The sequence below is a fragment of the Apodemus sylvaticus genome, chromosome 2 (assembly GCF_947179515.1).
Source record: "Apodemus sylvaticus chromosome 2, mApoSyl1.1, whole genome shotgun sequence".
Classification (NCBI taxonomy): Eukaryota; Metazoa; Chordata; class Mammalia; order Rodentia; family Muridae; genus Apodemus; species Apodemus sylvaticus.
The window spans coordinates 117,608,016-117,627,898 of NC_067473.1; the positions used below are offsets into that span (position 1 = coordinate 117,608,016).

Sequence of the window (19,883 nt, forward strand, 5' to 3'; positions counted from 1 at the left end):
ATGAGAGAAGGGGATGTGGCAATGAAGTTCAGGCTTTTCCGCAACTGACATTTTCTCCTTTCTCGTCCTTTCCCCACAGCAGATTTAAGTAACAGTGCCTGATTTTTTTTCAACACATCTGCCTCTTGTCACACTTTTACTATCTTCTCCATGAAGCAAACGTAGATTTGAACTCAAAATACCATCAACTGAATGAAAGAGATTAGCACTTAATTTCAACGTACCTCCTGCACAGATGGTGGATGGTTCAGCCGCTAGAATTTCGATGCAGGATTTCTTTAAAATCTGGGTGGAGAGGAAATAAAACAGTCAATGACCAGTTTGTTCTACTGAAAGAGAGAATGAAGACAGTGCTCTCCGGTGTGGGAAAGAAGAGCTAAAGGGCATCAGAGTGCAGGGGCAACAGTGGCTAAGACATCATTGTCAATGCCACAAACTAGTGAGTCAGGCGTGCCAGATGTTCTGTGTCCACACAGCTGTAAGACACCTTCACTCACTCGGTCCTTCAGTGTTTATTACCTGTTTTTATTGAACTTATAATAACAGGAGTCCTGTTTTGAACCAAGAGATTCAATATAGCATTACAAATGTTATCTCTAAAGTTTCTCTCCTAGGGGAGATGTGAACACGTCAATAATCCACAGGTCCCACCCTGATGAATTCTCAAAGGAGGCAGAGCTGATCTTGCCTGTGCTAGGTAGGGCAGATGGCGGGGGACAAAGCAGAAGGTTTATGGGAAGACCGTGTGGGGACACTGTGCTAAGGGTTCCCTAGAAAGGACAGCTGTGAGTGGGCCTTGAATGAGAGCAGTGGGGTCAGCTGGGGTGCAGTTGGGGAAAGTAGGGAGCACAGCGGACATGGGGGGCACAAAGGGGATGAGAGCAGAGAGGAGGAGGAGCACAGGTATGGCCGGAGGGAAGTGGAAATGCCCTTCCCACAGGCATGGCGGTCACACTGCTCAGAGGTCCCTTCATAGAGAAGGTCTGGGAAGGACTTGGTGATCTTGGCAGGTTGTATGTTTGTCTTACTCTTCAGGAGGACCCTGCCCTCATTCAAATAGGAATGCATCTTATGCAGACAGGAGGAGGAAGAGAAGGAGGAGGAGGAGGAAGAGGAGGAGGTGGAGGAGGAGGAAGAGGAGGAGGAAAGGGAGGAGGTGGAGGAGGAGGAGGAAGAGAAGGAGGAGGAGGAAGAGGAGGAGGAAACGGAGGAGGTGGAGGAGGAGGAGGAAGAAAAGGAGGAGGAGGAAGAGGAGGAGGAAAGGGAGGAGGAGGAGGAGGAGGAAGAAAAGGAGGAGGAGGAAGAGGAGGAGGAGGAGGAAGAGAAGGAGGTGGAAGAGGAGGAGGAAGAGGAGGAGGAAGAGGAGGAGGAAAGGGAGGAGGTGGAGGAGGAGGAGGAAGAGAAGGAGGAGGAGGAAGAGGAGGAGGAGGAAGAGAAGGAGGTGGAAGAGGAGGAGGAAGAGGAGGAGGAAGAGGAGGAGGAAGAGGAGGAGGAAAGGGAGGAGGTGGAGGAAGAGGAAGAAGAGGAGGAGGAGGAAGAGGAGGAGGAGGAAGAGGAGGAGGAGGAAGAGAAGGAGGTAGAGGAGGAGAAAGAGGAGGAGGAAAGGGAGGAGGTGGAGGAGGAGGAGGAAGAGAAGGAGGAGGAGGAAGAGGAGGAAAGGGAAGAGGTGGAGGAGGAGGAAGAGGAGGTGGAGGAGGAAGAGGAAGAGGAGGTGGAGGAGGAGGAGGAGGAAGAAGAAGAGGAGGTGGAGGAGAAGGAGGAGGAGGTGGAGGAGAAGGAGGAGGAGGAAGAAGAGGAAGAGGAGGAGGAGGAAGAAGAAGAGGAAGAGGAGGAGGAGGAGGGAGAAGAGGAGGAGGAAGAGGAGGAGGGAGAAGAGGAGGAGGAAAGCCTCAGGACTATGAAGGCTCCATCAGGGACATGTAAACTTCTCTTTATCCCTTGTTGAGTACTGAGTCTAACATTTCAACCAAGTATTTTAAACAAATAGGGGTTGCTGAATTGATCGGCTAAACAAATATAGTTAGGGCTCACTTCCTATGAAATTTGAGATGGCTCAGAGAGGTTGAAAGGTACCATTTCTAAAAGCATGAAAGGACATTTGTTAAAGCGATGTAATCAATGAAATTCTGTGAAGGAGGGATGTCTTTTGGACCTGGAAATGCACATTTATCCGCATGGATGCTCATGTAGGCAAACTGCTTGGTCCAGCTCACACTCACTCAATCCACCCACCACAATATATGATCCAATGGGAAAGGCCATAAATTACAGTTCAGAGGATGGATTCTGCAGAGGAGTGGGCAGGGATGTGGGGGAGGGCGCCTCTCTGGTGAGCAGTGGAGTTGGAGCCAGGCGTCCCTGGCCCCAAGCCTCCCGCAGTATGTGCAGAAGACACAAGAGGGAACATCTTAATCCGTGGAATGAAAACATGCCAGTTTCTCAGAAGAGACAATATTTACCCATTCCGGGGAAAATCTAGGCGTCCTCAGAGAGCAGCAGTGTAAAAGGAAATGAACAAACAAGCGTTAAGAAAATCTTTATCTGGAGAGCAGAGGAGACAGTCTGAGCCTCTCAGGCTTGTCAGTCGGCATGGCTTTAGGGGACACAAAGGAAAAGCAATACTCCTTTCATTGCCCGTTATTTTCAATCACTGATTCTTCTCTCTCTCTCTCTCTCTCTCTGTGTGTGTGTGTGTGTGTGTGTGTGTGCATTCACACATGTGCACACATGTGAGTCAAAGGACCACACTGGGTATTACTGTTGCATCTACCTAGTTTTCAAGTTTCTCGTCTAGACTGGCTGATTAGCATCCCCCCCCCCATTCTTCTTGTCTTTTTCCTTAGGACTGAGATTATTTACCCTTTAAAAAAACAAAAACAAACAAACAAACAAAAAAAGTTGTGTTCTTGGGCTAGAACTCAGGTCTTCAGGCTTGGAAGGCAAGCGCTTTTGCTACTGAGCCATTTCCTAACCCCTTAGCTTAAAAACACACTGTTTGTTTGTTTGTTGGCTCTTCCTGTAGTACAGCTTTATGGAATCTCTGTCATCTGTCTTCCAATGGCCCTACTTGTTTTTAGCTTCATCTTGATTCTGTGCCTGGGTGGCGGTCCCCCTAGATCTAGCTTGGTCTGACCCTCCCTCACCACGCACAGGTGTGGCCTCAGTGTCTCACCCACGGTAGCGACCATGGAATGTTCGGGATGTCCCGTCTCTCTCTTGCTCACCTTTATTGGAGTCAGAAGTCTCCACATACCTGTCCCTTGTGTCATCAGTCTGACTTGACATCGGGGACAACCCTGAAGATCCATCTGAGGAAGAGGCCTGTGGCTTCTCCACGTCTCCTCACCCTAGGGACCATCTACTTAGGCCTTTGGTAGCATCCTAGGAGGAGCTGCTGTCTTCCTCAGATGGCACCTGCTCCCGAGGGAAGGTGACTACCCTCCCCAACATATACTTCTTGTCAGCTCTCGGGCCTCATGGGTCACTTTACATGTTCTTAGGGACGGGTCTCCAAGCAGACCACATTTAAAGAAATGGAACTAAGTCAGATGGATGCCTTAGTAGGCAGCAGCATCCAGATGACACAGAGCTGTGTTTTGATGTTTTGGAAAAACTCCCCAGATTTCCTCCAGAAAGTCTCCTAGATCTCTTAATCATCTACAACTGAAGATTTCAAAACAGCACAAGAATTAAGCTGAGCTATTGGGTTTGTCTTTTTTTTCCATTTCGCAAAACAAGTACATGACACGTCCGCTCATGTAAGTTCCTGAGTTTCTATTGACATTTCTGAACCAGTCCTGACATGTAGCTAAGATTTGGTAAAAAAAAGTTTGGTGACATTTTGGCTATAGACACACTAACAGAGTCTGTCATAATAAACACATCCTGTATTATTTTCTCGAAGTGTCTGCAATTAGCTGACAACTGTAAAGAGCGTATAAAGGGCCAAAAAATGTCAGCCAAGTGCTGTGATCCAATCAAGTAAAAACACAGCTTTCTCAACCTTAATTTAAAACATCTGGAAGAGACCATAACTTCCTGTAGAGTAAAATTCATCAGTGGGGGCATAGGCAGGGTTTGTCTGGGAGTATAGCTCCTGCTAGATTGAAATGTCTGGTTTCGAAAGGTAGGGGAGTCTTAATGTACGGGTGGTCTTGGGAGTGGGGGGGGCGACCCCTTGGTTATCAGCATCCCAGACTATATTGTCATCAGTCTGCCTAAATGACAGCCAAGAGCAGATCACTTTAGAGATTGGAGCGTCTCAAGGCAGGAGCTAGAGGGTCCCTTTCTGCATAGACAGTAGTAGCTACGGAGGAGATATGGATATATTGTTAGATCCAAATTTCCCCAAAGCAGCAGTGCCACTAACTATGACAGTTTGGGCTCAGGTCAGGCTGAACACACTAATATTTTTGGCGCATAGATCAAAAGTCACACGCAGCATTTCTGGGAAACCAGAAAATTGGTTTCTGCCAAAAGCCACTTCTTAACCTGGATGAAAGTGACACCTTGGTCCCTACTAACTTGGGCCTGTTTTGCATACCAAAGCCCCGCCCCCAGCTTCCTGGCTCCTCCAGCCTCCCCCTTTCTGCTGTGCTTGCTCCAGGCAGACAGTTCTAGTTCACAGACTTCCCAGTCTTTATAACCGTTCTCAAGACTTTCCCTGTTTCCCTTTTCTCTCTGCTCCTGAAAGATATTCTGGGCATTGCCAGTCTGCTCCCCTCTGTTCCCAAGAGGTAACCATGGCAGTGTGGCTATAAGCCTATGGCTTATCTCTAGATGCTTCTGGCTACTCCCGCTCTACCCCTGGAGAGACAGCCACACGCCTGTCATAGTTACAGTGAGCCTTTCCTTCCCCCACGGAGTGTGCAGTTCGGTGGTTTCATTGCTCCATGGCTTACACCTATGTTGGGAAATCACTGCACTTGAAACACTGGATGGAAAGGAAGAGATTCATACAGGCCTGGGTTAATGTCAGAGGTGAAGCGAGGGACCATTGCTCTAGAGCAGAGATGGGGCCCCCACCACCATGTGGTTTAGATAATCTTAAGTGAGGAGTTGAGTTTCGGCCCATGGTCCTTGATGAATCTTTGAACTTTTTAAGTTCCCAGTTTTGGAAGGCAGTTTAAAAATGATGAGTAATAGTTGTTAGCATTTCTGCTAGGCTCCGCCCAACAGTTATCTAGCAGCCACCAGGTATGAGCCAGGAGCCAGGCATATAAGGACTGTTCTGGCTTCTGTCTCTGTCTCTGTCTCTGTCCCCTGTCTTCCTCTCTCTCCCTCCATCTTCTTCCTCTCTCCCCACAGGTTCCCAGCCAGCCTCTTCCTCTCTTTCTCTCTCCTCTCTCTGTATGTCCTTCCCTGTCCCTTTCTTTCTCTGTCTCTACTCCCTTCTCCAGACCCCCTTCCCAGGTGGAAAATAAACTTCCTTTAATACTAGGCCTGTCAGATGGTTGATACCTCACGGGGATGCTTCATCATGGGCCCACTAAAGCACCCTCTCCCACCTATCGTACCTAGTTTTATAAAACATACCAATAGTGAGGACTCTAGAAACTGCTGGGGTAAATGTGGCCACAAGTGTGGCCCTGGACAAGCTGCATAATCTCTCATGGTTGAGAGGATCGAGTCTTGTCAGGCAGGCAGAGCACTGCACAATGCCAGGCCTAAGGCAGCCTCGACAAGCAGAGCTGCATATAGTGGATTCTGTGAGGCTTCTTGCTGAGCTCTAAGCCCCGCCTCTTCCTGGCCCAGAGAACCTGGGCAGATTTGCAAACCTCAGCATCTCTGCTTTCTCTATTGTATAATTCTGTAGGGAGAACATTGACTGGGAGGGCTGTATGGAGTCAAATGAAATACCAGACACAGAGATAGTAAGTTTGTAAAATCAATTAGACTTGGTAATAAAATTTATATTAGATTGGAAACTGACCATTTCCTGCTTCCTTTGTGGACTACAAAGTTGGCCCCACCCCTCTATGGATCTGCAGCCCATCTTCACCTGTAGGCATTTTGTCTGTCACATACAAAGTGTGACAAAATTGCCCTCTCACCACAAATAAACAGGGTCCCGTCTAAGGTCAGACCGAGTGTCTCTTTCTGCCTTCTGTCTCTCTACAGCTGCCTAATGATAATTTAAGAGAAGAAAGGGAGAGTGAGATCAAGGAAAACTACAAGGATTTTGTCTTGTAGACAGAACCAGACAGATGTTAACCCATGGTCAATGAACTCCCCAGCCAACCAGGCAGCAAGTGTGATTCACGGAGATATACCATGAAGAAACGTGCTTTAGAGCTGCTGGCAATGGATGCCGGGGAAAGAACTCATTCAACACTAGGTGAGCTTCTGCCAATGCTGCCGTTCCCAGGTGGCAGTGGGGGCCAAGCACACATGCTTCTTTCTGGCCCACCACCTGCCACTGACCTCACATTTAGCATTTCTTTACTAAAATTAATACAATGTTCTTGCCAATGCACAGACATATTTCAAATAGAATAAATAGGTGAATCCATAAAAGTAGAAACAGATGCAATGTGGGGCTGGAGAGATGGCTCAGCAGTGAAGAGCACTGGCTGCCCTTCTAGAGGACCTGGGTTCAGTTACCAGCACACACAGCAGCACACAACTCTCTGTAAGTAATTCCAGTTCTAGGAGAAGACTGGTGCACTCTGGTGGTCTCTGCAGGCACTGCATGCATGTAGTGCACATACACACCTACAGACAGAACTGTCAAACACACAAAATAAAATTTAAAAATCCAATTAAACAAAACAGGGGCAGTGCATTGTTCTGGGGAGGTCACTCTGGAGAACCTTGGATTACTGAGAGAGCAGGGGAAATGGAGGGTGAAAAATAGCTTCACAGTTCCAAGAGGTGATTTCCTACATCCACACTGGAGCCCACTGGGGATCTGCCAGGCTGCACACGAAGTGTTTTTAATTCTAAAATATCTAATGCCATTTATTGTAAACTTCTCAGTTTACGTAGAGACTTCTCAAGAATCTTTTAAAACAAAGCTCTATTTGCAGTCGTTAACCCTTCCTAGTAGCGGTAAAATTGTTTTCATTTTTTTTTTAAATTGTTCGCTTGCCAATAAACCATCAACCCATATTTATTTCTGACAAAGTGCTTTGTATGCTGATAACAGGCCAGTCCTTTCCAACCCATCCCAGCCCAGAGGCCTTCTGTGTTCACACACTCCCAGGAAGTTCTCCAGAGCGTGTTCCTTGACATCTTGTTTGTTGTAAGGGGGAACAATCTGATTTTCGAGCCATCTTGAAGTGAGTGCATCCACAGGAGGATAACGGCCCATCGCTGTCTAAGCCTTTCTCTTCTAGAGAAACTTGTCAATTTTCTTTCTCTTTGTTTTCCCTGCTGCTCTCTAGATGCAGACTAATCCCTGCCACTGAGTCCAGGTGACCAGAGCAGGGAAGAAATCTGTGCCTACCCACAACTAAGATCAGCTGCTATCTGTCACGGGCACACAATACAGGTACGCTTGTTTTTAATAGGCTGTTGCCTTCAGGTTATAAACACTTAATGGGTGAAGACTGGATCTGTTCTTAGCCTCTTTCGTATTCACAAAGACTAACCTGGCACACAGTAGGCACTAAACATTTACTAGATTTAAAAAAAGAAAGGATTCAAGGAACACTTTCTGTGTTTCCTTAATCCAGCCACCTACGCATGGGCTCTCTTTCCGTTATCTGTATAATTCCTGGGTCTTCTGAATACAAGGCCAGATAACCTGGGCCATGAAACTAGCTCATTAATATTTCGTAGAACATTCTATGAGCTCCAATGATTTAATCTGTAATTTATTAGCTAAATATTAACAAAGCCAGCCACCATTCCCAATTAAATTCTACTGCACACTATAAATCAATGTTCACACATCTGTCAGTGGCAGAAAAGGGCCATGGTCCAGGTCAGACTTTAAACTAGAGGCTGAGTATTTCACATGTGCCTTCCTGGGGGGCTCAGTGATTTTTATGTGCTCTGATGCTATCTATTAAATAAAGAAATCATAAGCCGAGGTCGTGTGGAAGTCTGGGGCCGCATCCCCAGCCTGCACAAGTATGTCACTCTTCCTAACCTGCACGCCCAACAGGAGTCTGAGGACGCTTTGCTTTCCTAATAAACCATGTCCCCACTGTGTTTTCAGGAGGAAAGCTTAGGTAGCTGTGACCACTGGATCTCAGTGTGCTCAGTAGGCAGCACCTGCCGCTGCCCCTTTCCCCACGGGAGGACTCCACTAGTTCACCAAGCTTACTTCTCAGAAGCCATTTTTCTATGAAATCACAACTGCTGTTTCCTAGAGAGAGGAGAGTGCTGCAGAGGCCGGGGTGGAGGCTGTGGCTCACTGAGGGAGCTCCTGCAGCCTCTGCAGCTGTGGACGTCTGCATGACCTGGGGCTTTGAAAGCAGAGTGAGAACAGTAGCAGGAGAACCGCCTGGCCCTAAAGTTCGCAAAGCCTCAATGTCCTTAATGGTGGCAGAGGCAAGCGATTTCTTTTAGAGAAGACTCTCCTCTGCTCTACCCCAGCGACTATAGTCTGATTCTATTTTTATTTTGTCTTCCAGCCTGCCAGTATGAACAGAGATTGGAAGAGAGGGTAGAGGAAGGACCGAGAGTACTCTGCTAGGCCACAAGATGCCCATCTGTTGTTCAGTGTGGGTCTTCCGTGGGTCATGAATGCTGCCCAGTCAACTGGGCAGTTTTGTAATGGGTAAATATGTAAGACCCAGGGACAGAAACAGGACAGATGCGCAGCCTCTGGGGTTGCACAACTTAGCATCTGTGGAGGGAGAGAGTTGGCTATAGGAAGGAAGACATCCAGGAGAGGTTCCCAGAATGGCTGCCCCTGGGGTTCTGGGCGGGGAGAGCTCATGCTGGAGGAGCTGGATGGGCCCCAGAAGGGAAGCGGCTCTGAAATGAGAAATGAGCTGGCTTAGGGAAAGAGCTACTGCTGCGGAGATGATCGCGTGCTAGGAGGAGGTTTTGCACTCAGTAAACCAGGGCTGTGCGGTGGGCTCTGACCCAGAGAGACCTGTAGCAGTTCCCGTTTGGGGCTTGCAGGAGTGGGTAAGAGCCAAGCTTGGACAACAGACACTGCTTTTTGTTTTAGTTTGCTAGGGTCCAGGCCAGATTTGGGGGTTACGTCTCTTCTCTTCTGCCTTTCTACAAACAGAAGGGAGAAATCAGCAAAGAGAAAAAGACCAATTCAAATGTATTTATGGGGCAGATCTGTCCCTGATTTGCTGATCCTACAGATTTCCTAAGAGGAGGTTCCTGTCAGCATTTGCTCAACACTCATTTATTGTTGATCAAACACACAGAGGCTGCACTGCTGACTCATGGCTCCAATTAATAGGAAGCCAGGCATCCTCTTAAACATCTCCTGGAGAGGAACCCTTTGAGGATCGGATGTCAAGGAGCCAGGAGCTGGGCTCGCCTTCCCATAACCTGTTTCTGGTTCCAGACACTGGCCTGGACTGTAGTAGATAGGGACAGTTGGGGACAAGGGTCAAGAATCAAAGCTGACAACCCATTTCAGTTATCTGGATCCAGCTTTCATGGGCTTTCTGGCGCCACTGCCCAGAGCACTTTTGAAAAGGCAAAGGAAGCATGGCCAGACCGTTGTGCGGAGGTTTCATTGGACAGTCAGTGATAAATTCTAGTGGCGGTCAGTGGGAATTCCCAATGAACCACAATGAGAGAAGACAAGGGAGTGGGCACTTTCTTTAAAATTTATTCCCATATTCTGAAGTAGCAAGTGGGAATACTGCGGGGTCCTGAGAGGGCGGGGCTTTCCTCTCTACCTGATGGTCTCCTCTGGCATTCAGGATGTGAGGGTTTTGTTGCCTTGACACTTGTAAACACATGGAAAAGAAGCGATAGCTTACTTATATCTTCAGCCGTACTATCCAACTATGCCTGACCTCAGAAGCTCCGCAGAGCCTTGGCTGGCTAAAACTCGGATGGAAGAAATAATAGCTTAGAAGGAATGTCTGCCCAAAGGACCATGAAGTCTGAGTCTAATTGACAAATTGTCCCCTTCTCATGAGCCACTGAAGTGCTTCTAACCCAGTGGTGAGAGGGAAGGACTCCACACCCAGCCAGGGCACTCCAAGACTGGGGCATTGGCTTCTGTTGCCTTTGTGGTAACCATGGGAACGGTGTAGAGATGGCCCCTGTATTTGGTCCTCAGAGTCTCCCTCTCTGCAATGGAGCTGTTTCTGACCTACAGTACTCAGCAGAGCTCGGGGACCATTCTCCTGTAGACACGGCAGTGTCTCCCGCATCTCACTTGCTGCCATGTTAGTCCTATCTCCTCAAAGACACAGAGAGAGGAAGGCCTGGGGGCTCCCCTCTCCTAGAGCTCTGTACCCATGGGAAGGTTACCTGGGCATCAGCTTCCTCACCTGCAAATAGTAACAAAATATATACTGTGTGGGGACAATGGGGTTTTAAAATGGAGTCATATTAAACAGGGCCAAGGGACACTGTTAGAGAAAGTTGACTCCAACTGCTGACTTCTCTCTGACCTCTTTGTCCCACAGATAAACAGAGTTCTGTAACTCTGGCAGGTAAGTATTTCCTGTAAGTATTGGGAGGCTTAAGGGATGGAGAGAGGGAGAAGGAGGGAGAGAGGGAGAGAGAGAGGCAGCAGAGGACGGGAATGAGAGCCCCTGAGCAGTGTCTACTCTCTCCTTCTGCTTCCCCAGATGGAAAAGGTGGACTTCTACCAACACGGCTGACCTCCAGTTCCCCGGCCCACCATCATGGGAGTCAGGCAAGGTGGTTTATCCAGCCTGCAGATCCCGATCCTGGTCTGTAACCTGGAATAACAGATGCTTCTTCAGAGAGCAGCTGCAACGCCATTTGCTCTCCCAGGAAGCTCAGTAGCCAGTGCCTCTTCTTCCTTGTATAGGCACAGACCTTGTCACTGCTGGTTCTGAGTAGTCATTCATCTTCCAGGGGCTTGTGGGTAAGATGCCCCTACCATGGCTTCCTTCCCTTGGGAATGGCTGCTCTGTTTCCAGACTATGCACATGGCTATCTTAGAGCAAACATCAGGCCTTCAATGCAGCCTGCTTCTTCTCATTTGCCAAATTCTGCCTTACACGTGGTCCGTTCATTTTACCAGGCACTGTCTTAGGACCACATGCTCTGCAGTGCCAAGCCTGCACTTCAGGGACAGCTGCATTTCGTCTTCCAGGGTGCCTTCTAACGGAGCCTGGGTCACTGCCTGGGAGCCCTTCAGTATTCCCCTGAAGAATATGCTATTCCTTTGTACCATTTGTACAACTTAACTTCACACATTATTTGCTTTGTATGGGTCTCTCCCATAGACTTTCTGTTTATTGGGACAGAGTTACTTCCTGCTTCACTTATGACTGAATGATCAGTGTCTACAACAAGAGGCATCCCAACAACATTTTCTTTTCCTTTTTTTTTTTTTTCTTGGTTGTAGGTAATGCTGGGACAGAACCCAGGGTCTCACAAATGCAGGACAAGTGACTGTGAGCCCCCTCTCCAGCCTCGCAGTGACCATTTGATCAGTGAGTCAGTATTAACCCATGCATTCTTATTTGAGGTTCAAAAATGCAGAAACCTCTGTGACCTGTTTGAGTCATGAGAATCTGCGTGGCAATCTTAGTTTAGATAATTAAATCCAGCCCTGGTTTATTACAAGAAGATAACCAGTCACAGGGCTGGATGGGAATGGGCAGAGTGGGCGCCTCGGGCGTGGGGGGGGTGGGGGGGTGGGGGGTGGCCTTTGTTTTTTTGATACTGGAAAGGAAACAGAGCCCACCTCTTCAAAGCAGCCAGCCAGCTCTTAGGCCATAATTATCTCTGTATAACTTGAGAAGGATGAACCCTACTGTACTCATCTCTTTCTCTGTCCAAGCAAACCAGTTAACAACCACCATAAACACAGGTTTCCAGTCCTGGGAGGATCAAAACCGATGTAACTCTCAGATAAAAGCTCACAAGAATGCCACCATTCAGTTCAAGTTTGGAGACCAAAGTCTGCAATTATTTTTCTTCCTTTTTTGGGGGATGCTGTCCTGCTAGAATGTATAACACATCCTTGGAGTTATTTCAGTTTGGGGGTGGGAGTAGTTTTAAAAGCATTCTTATTCACATTGAGCTTGGGCGAGTCATTAATGCTAACATATCCCAGGACAGATTCACAGAGAGTCTGTGATTGGTCATCTCTGGGTGTCTCTACACTCCTATGTACATGGCTTAGAGGACCTCAAGACTCGAAACACAAAAAATTGATATGGCAATAGGGATGTTAATTACCCTGGTTTGATCAGTGTACCCTGTGTAAATGTATTGTGATATCACACGGTCTACCATTGTGTGTATGCACTGAGACATCACACTGTCTACAACTGTATATGTGTTGAGATATCACATTGTCTTCAGTTATACATATGTACATAACACTGTCTACAGCTGTGTATATGCACTGAGACATCACATGTCCACAGCTGTGTGTATGCACTGAGACATCACATGTCCACAGCTGTGTGTATGCACTGAGACATCACATGTCCACAGCTGTGTGTATGCACTGAGACATCACATGTCCACAGCTGTGTGTACTCATTGAGACATCACATGTCCACAGCTGTGTGTATGCACTGAGACATCACATGTCTACAGCTGTGTGTATGCACTGAGACATCACATGTCTACAGCTGTGTGTATGCACTGAGACATCACATGTCTACAGCTGTGTGTATGCACTGAGACATCACATGTTTACAACTATTCCACATTGAGTTTGCCTGATCTCCTATGATCTCAGAAGCTAAGCAGAATTGGGCTTGGTTAGAACTCAGAAAAATAGAGCTTGCCATATTACATTAGACACCAGAAATGTACAATTATAACATGTTAATCTGAAGTAAGATTAAAACAAGTGCTTCAGTGTGCCACCCGATGCCTGCAGGGGCAGAGCCCTCCGGTGCCTTTGCCAGTTTGCTCGAGGCCCATATGCTGGCTAATCCTCCATTACCTCCAAAGCCGTGCACAACCAGCACTACATCACCACCTGGATAAACCCTGCTGTTCTCCAGCCTCTGGGAAGGAGGTGGAAACCAGGCTCCCTCTCCCCTGTGCCACCCACCCCTTTGGGGTCTTTCAGGGATCAGGTCTGCCCAGCTACTCACGAAGTGCCCCCTCCTTACACAGCTTCCACTAGATCTAAGAGCGGTTCCAAATCCTGCTGGTAAAATTCTGCAGTAGGAGGTGGCTGTTTCACACAGTGCTTGGGATCTGGTTCTTACATTACCAAGAATGCCACATTGGCCCCAGGAAGCTTTATACATGCACGCAGAGTTGAGGGGACAGTTAGAGGGAACGGGTTCTGCTTCCACCATGTAGATTCTCTGGGAACTAAACTCAGGTCATGTTTGGCAGCAACCACTTTCGCCTACTGAGCCATACTATTGGCCCATCCAGTCTTTAATGTAGGAAGTTCCCCCTTGCGGACTAAGAACTGGGTCCCCTACTCCTCTATTTTCCCAGTTCTTTCCATTTTTCAGTGAAGTTAAGTGTGAACATATTTAAGACAGGCACTCCCAGTATGAAGTAAGCCTGGCTTTCAAAATTGGGAAAACTTCTGCCTACAGACATCAGTGTTCTAAGGTACCCAGGTGCTCATTTCGGGATCCACCTTGGCTGACGGCAGTGGAGTGTCTTAGAAATGATCTCAGGGGTGACTTGTATGGCAAGTATAACTGCTGCACGATTTTTACTTTGTAATTATTTAACTTGTAACTTATTAGTTAGGTGCTTTTTTACAAAAAAAAAAAAAAGTACCTGTCTTGGCTTGTGGGCAGCCATATTTTAGTCTTGGCTGAATAGGCGGGGGGGGGGGGGGGGGGGGTGTCAGTCAAGTGCAGACTCTGAGAACAGAGGCTGCCTGGGGTTTGGCTTGCTGCCAGGGAAGGGTCCTCTTCAACTTGTCGGATAGAGTTGGCACAGGAGGGAGAAAAGAAACGTGATTGAAAGGCTGAAGGCAGACGCAGGACATAGTAGACATAAAGAGACGTGTAGAAATGTTCTCTCAAGCAGAAAAATAGAGTGTGGGGTCAGGGGTGGGAGGTGGGGGAATGTTCAGAGGGAGGGAGAAAGGTCGTTCTTAAGTGTGGACCAGTGCGGACCTTTCGGAAGAAGCCTGTACTCACTGAGTGGATAATGCCTTGAAGAGCCTGGAAGCCGTCATTCACGGGAAACACGTGGTCCTTACTGTCTGCAATCCGAGCCAGCTGAGGACAGACAGGCAAACACATGCGGAGACATGTTAGACATGGACTTGGAAGACTCAGGAAAGTTACTGTGTGCTGCACAGGGCAGGGACACCAATGTTCTGAACGCAGAGGAACCTGGAGCCCTCTCAGGTTCAGCAGCCTGCCTTCAGCAGTAGGAGCTCACCAGGGACCCTGGAGCAGGCTGAGGGAGGTACCAGCTCCTGCACTTGTTTGATCTTTTCCTTCTGAGGAGCAGGGGAAGACCGCCTGGCTGAATGAACCTGGGGCGGTGCCATTTGTAGATTTGGGGACCAGTGACTTGTTCACCACCCAAGTATCTGTGGGTAAATTTATCCAAATCAAACAGACTCCAGACCTCTCAGAGCAACTTCAGAACCAAATTGAGGCCCTTGTTGTTGCACCAGGCTGATGAAAGGGGGCCCCACCTCTCACACCCACTGCCACAGGGGGCAGGCCCATTGCTTTGTCCGGTTCATGAAGCTGGCGACAAAGAATAAGGAACAGCTGACCAGGGGCCACCAACATTCATGGCTCTGGGACCACTTTAAATTTATTTTTTGTTGTTTTTACTGATTGCAAAAAAAACCACACTGATTCTTAAAAACAAAACAAAACAAAACAAAACAAACAAACAAAAAAAACCCAGAGAACTATGGAGTTAAAACGAAAGAGAAACAAGGCCTGTTCATAACTGTATGTATAGTAATTAATCCTTATTGACAGTTGGATGTGTATAGACTTTTTAAATGCAAATGCGTATGTTCATTTTTTCTAAAAGTGGGCAAGAGTGTTCTGATTGCTTTGCAACCCTGCTGTTCACTCACTATCTCACTGAGGATGGTGGGCCACGGCCGAGCCACACGGAAGAGCTCTTATCCAGGATGTCAGCAGCTTTCTATGTCTGGGCACACACCTCCAACTCTTCTTATGTTTTGGTATTGAAAATGCATTACATTTTTAATGAGCAAAGAAAATCTGTCACTTGAAAAAGAAAGTTGTACTTGTCAAACTAAAGGTTTTAGAGAGTGTTCTAAGTTAATCAAGAGCTGCATTAACACCTTGGTGATTTAATGTTACCTAGAAAGTTAAACAACAGAAGTATGCTCTGGATGGTCTGTGTTAAGACCCCAGACACCTCAGAAGATGATGCAGACTTCTTCACACAGCCAGGAGTTTCTTCCTAGAGGACGTCCCACCATCCACTTAAGGGCTGTGCATTCTGCAGGTGCCCCGCCCGCTACGCTGAGCGCTCTCTGTTCCTCTCTCCCAAGCAGCCCATTTCCAGACAGAAGGAGACCCAGGAGTCTCCATACCTGCGTTTCATTGAAATCCTTCACACCAACGCAGTAAACGATCGCACCAAGGTCCCTGGATCTGTTAGCCTGTGTCAAGGAGATAAAGGATATTAAAAAAGAACCACAGAGGCAGATGTCTTCTTGATTTTTAAGACTGCCACCAACCATGGGGTGTTTCCTGAGCACCTACTGTGTGGCAGGTGACACAGAAAAGGAGTAGTTAGATGCCAAGACTCCTGTACTCACTTCATCAAGGGCTTGCGTAAAGCATGTGGACCAGAGGGCAGTGGTCACTTTAGGGTGTCCCTGCCAAAGCTGACTTGAGGGACAGTTCTAGAAGATGTGGGAGGCAGGGGAGTGACTGGGGCAGATAAATCACATGCCATGTCCAGGCTGCAGTAGGTTTTACTGGCATACATTTTTTTTTTCCTGCTTGGGATGGCACCGCAGTATTACAAATGAATGTGGCTGTTGGCACCAGATGTCCCTGTGCGGAAGTTTGGCTTCACTCTGTAAAGTGCCCGGGGAATTAACTGTGGTCATCTGCACAGAGCTCACTGTGATCTTTCTAAAGAGAGCATCGTTTATGAACCAGACCTTTCTCACAGCCACAGAGTAAAGTGGTTCGATGGTAAGTTCGTATCTGAGTAGTAGCCAGGATCGTCTTGATATTAATCACTGACTTGGCAACATTCGGAAAAATATTCAGGTTTTGGCTTAGTGTCATCTTTGATTTATTAAAGGCACTTTGATTTGCTTTGGCGTTTGTTTTCCAGATTTCCTGTGTTCAGGATAGAACACAGGAATACATGGAGCCGGCGCTCAATAGCTAATGAACATAAATATCCAATGCCTAATATAACATACTGCTTTGGATTATGATTTCTTCCTTTATGAGAAGCTCAACCCATCTGTTTCTCACACTGACTTCTAGAAGGCACAGAGCACATCCTTTCTTCTTTATGCTGCAACTAGTTCCTGCTGCATTCAGAATGAAATGAACCTTGGGACACAGTCCAGCCAACCTCATCTTCACCAACTCGGGGCTCCTCTCCTCTCGCTGAGCTTTGTGGGGTGTCACAGAGAAGGGACTTCTCTTCTCTTTCTGTCTTCTCTGGGAACCTTCCTCTGTTGGCATCAGGCCGCCAAGCTCTTTCCAAGTCTGTATGTGTGTGCCGTATACCTAAAATCGTTCCCAGCTAACGTCTGCTTTCGACTCGTCATTTGTTTGATTTCAGTTCTTTCCTTATTAGGGCTTTTTTACTTGAGCTGACAGTTATTTGGTGCCTAAATATGCCGCTTCACATTCCACCGCATGGTTTTAAGTTTAGAGTACAGAAATGCATTGCTTCTCGGATGCTTAGAGCATCTGTCATGTTAGCTTGTGTTTCCCATGCCAGGCATGTGCTCATGGGAGAGGGAAACAAGGAAATCATCCCATGGCAGAGCCCAGCAACCGTGCCTTGCTCTCTTATGTGTCTCTACAGTGTAGCCAGTGCAAGCTCAGAACGAGAAAACACACTAATTCACACTCGTGGACGGAGTTCAATTGAAACTAAATAGTGGTCAAAAGCTCCCAGGAATTGTAATGCTGCCATTAATGTCTTCCAGTACCTGCCCCACCCCCACTCCATATCATTTTCCCTCTGTGTGAATGTCTACCTGGGTCTGAGCTAGCCCGTGTCTATAATGAGACTCCAATACATCTGTGGTCTCGTTCACTGGGATGCATAGGTCACCCACCAGTGACTACACCTCTGAAAAAAAATGACCCTCTCTTTCTCCAAACAGCCATCAACGGCCAGTGGTTCCTCAGCGAAGGGGTGAGGCCTTGGGAGGCCCTCCTCCGTATGCAATGTTTTCCAGCATAAAGAAAAGGTGTCAAGAGCTGAAGAGAGGGCTCCGGCAGTTAGGAGTGTGCAGTGCTCTCTCAGAGGACCCCGGGTTGATTCCCAGCACCATGTCACATGACTAACAGCTCTGAGGGGACTCAACGCCATTGGCTGAGGGAGCCGTCACTCATGCTGACTCAAGACCATCCATAACTCTAACTGGGGGGATCTGGCACCCCCTTTGAACAGCTACAGGCACCATAGGCAAGATACTCATACACAGAAAAAAAAACACTTTTGTAAAATATTTTAAAAATACAGTGAAAAAACCTTAGCAAAGGAAAGGGAAGGAGCAGTACAGAGGGCTTGAGAGTGCTCTACCCTGTGTCTGCTCAGCTCAGCTTCCGGGACTGAGAATCTAACTGTTACCCTGGCTGATTGGTTCTCATGCGTCTCGGAAAGCTCTCTCTCCGCTATTGCTTTAGTAGAAAATATGAGGGAAAAGTGAAGAGAATTGGTAGCAGCATTTATTGTTTAAAATGCATATATGACGTTTTTAACCTGCTAGAGTAATACGGTGCCTTCAATAAGGGCATGGTAGTGGTTTTGTTTTATTTTGTTTTTGTTTTTTTGGTTTTTTTTTTTTTTAAAGAGGAAACTGGTTTCCATGTATAAGACATAAAAATTGACTTTAAAAGTGAATTATTATGATTATTTTTACATATGAAACACTTTCATTCAGGTTTTTACCAAGAAGGACTATTGTTTTGCCTGAATACAGAGCAGGGTCCTGTCGGAGAAAGGCCCTGGTCTTCTCACACACGCCAGGCACACACTACACACTCTAGCTCTGAGCTGCACGCTAGGCCCCGTTTCCTCATGGAGAGCCGCTGGCTTCTACTCACCTCCCTCTCTGAATAGAAGAAGAGGTCCTCATGCAGCTCACCATCTGTCAACGCGATGATGACACTTGCAGTCCTGTATCCTGCTCAAAACAGCAAAGACCCTGTCACTCATCCTGAACCGCCAGGAATACCCTACTCACTCCTGAGATCTGTCTACTGAGCCCAGTCACTGAAAACAAACATGGCGACAATCACAATCTCACTTTTGGGTGTGGAAGCAACTCCAGCAGGAAGAAAGCTCTGACTTCTGGGCTTCCCAGCCTCACCCCGACAGCCTGATGATATGGCTGCTGAACCAGCCAGGCACTGCAACCAGCTCTGGTGAGGGTCAGCAGGCCTGGGGCACATTCCACACTTGGTCTGTACTGGTCCTTCTCGAATACCATATCTGACCACATATACCACACTTGGACAACAATATGCCAAGACATAATATTTATCAGAATTTGCAAGCTGACCAGAAGTATTACAGCTGTTGGAAAAATCTACTGGACTGCTTCCAATATTATTTAGACTTCCAGTAACAGTACTTAAAATTGATTTCGATCAGCAAGTTTGGGGCTCTCCTATTTGTTACAGTTTAATTACCATCAGGCAGGAAGTGGCATTGGGGGAAAGTCCCCCACAGTTATACGGAATCTCATCAAAGAGACAAGTGGGACATATTAGGATGCTCTCTCTCCATGGGGGAGACTAATGAAACCCAAAATGATGGTGACTATTAAATTTCTCATTCTACGGCTTCATTAAGCATACTTCATGCATTTATATTTGAGTGAAGGGAACTTTAAGCTAAACGATCTAAATATAAGATCCAACCATTGGATCTCAGTGGGGGGGGGGAGATAATCAAATCTGACACAAAAATCCAAGTCCTTACCAACCAATCCACGTATTTATAAGTTAATGAATTCACCATGCAAAACTCTTCCTGGGTATTATAGGCTGCAGCCATATTGAAATCTTAATTGTTTTTATGTAATGTTCCTGGCACAGCTTGGTAGAGTTTGACTTGATATAAGTCATCTTTCCAGGCACTCCTCCATACTCGTCCTTCGTGATAAATGAATGTGCAGGCTTTATGGACCGTGTCACGCATGTACTTTGAGATGTACAAATTCTCTTTCAGAAGCAAACAATATGATACAAGACACTTCACGATGTAGCTTTATGCCACAGTCTTACCTTGACTGTTCTCATAGTAAATCTGCTCACTGGCCTGAAAAAGACACGAAGATGCCATTAGACCACAAGCTACCCAGCACTGCTCGCCAGCCAGCCCAGTAGCATGCATGTAGGCCGAGGAACTGGTGTTCATATGCAGCCAGGGCTGTCTTGATTTTTAATGTGACTTTCCCAGGTCTCACCCCACACGCCAGTGCTGGTATCAGGTAAAGCGACCCTCACAGCTAAGTCAGCTAATTGCTGACATGGATGGAAATCTTTTTTTTTCAGTCTTGGAAAGATTTCCCTTAAAGCCAAAGGTACTGAAATTCTACCTCAGCCACTGAGGCTACCAGCCATGAAGATTACTTTGAGAACTGAGGGGACTTGTGT

At 47.1% G+C, this 19,883-nt stretch overlaps 1 protein-coding gene across 1 annotated transcript in view; it reads right to left on the reverse strand.

The window, feature by feature from the left end:
- Positions 1-19,883, reverse strand: part of Antxr1 (ANTXR cell adhesion molecule 1) — a 188,343-nt gene that overhangs the window by 123,690 nt on the left and 44,770 nt on the right. The window contains exons 5-9 of the mRNA XM_052174247.1: positions 19,512-19,545; positions 18,327-18,406; positions 15,608-15,676; positions 14,211-14,291; positions 225-285 (exon numbers count right to left, since the gene is read on the reverse strand). Of these exons, the coding sequence (XP_052030207.1) occupies positions 225-285; positions 14,211-14,291; positions 15,608-15,676; positions 18,327-18,406; positions 19,512-19,545 (325 nt within the window). The remainder of the gene's footprint in view (positions 1-224; positions 286-14,210; positions 14,292-15,607; positions 15,677-18,326; positions 18,407-19,511; positions 19,546-19,883) is intronic.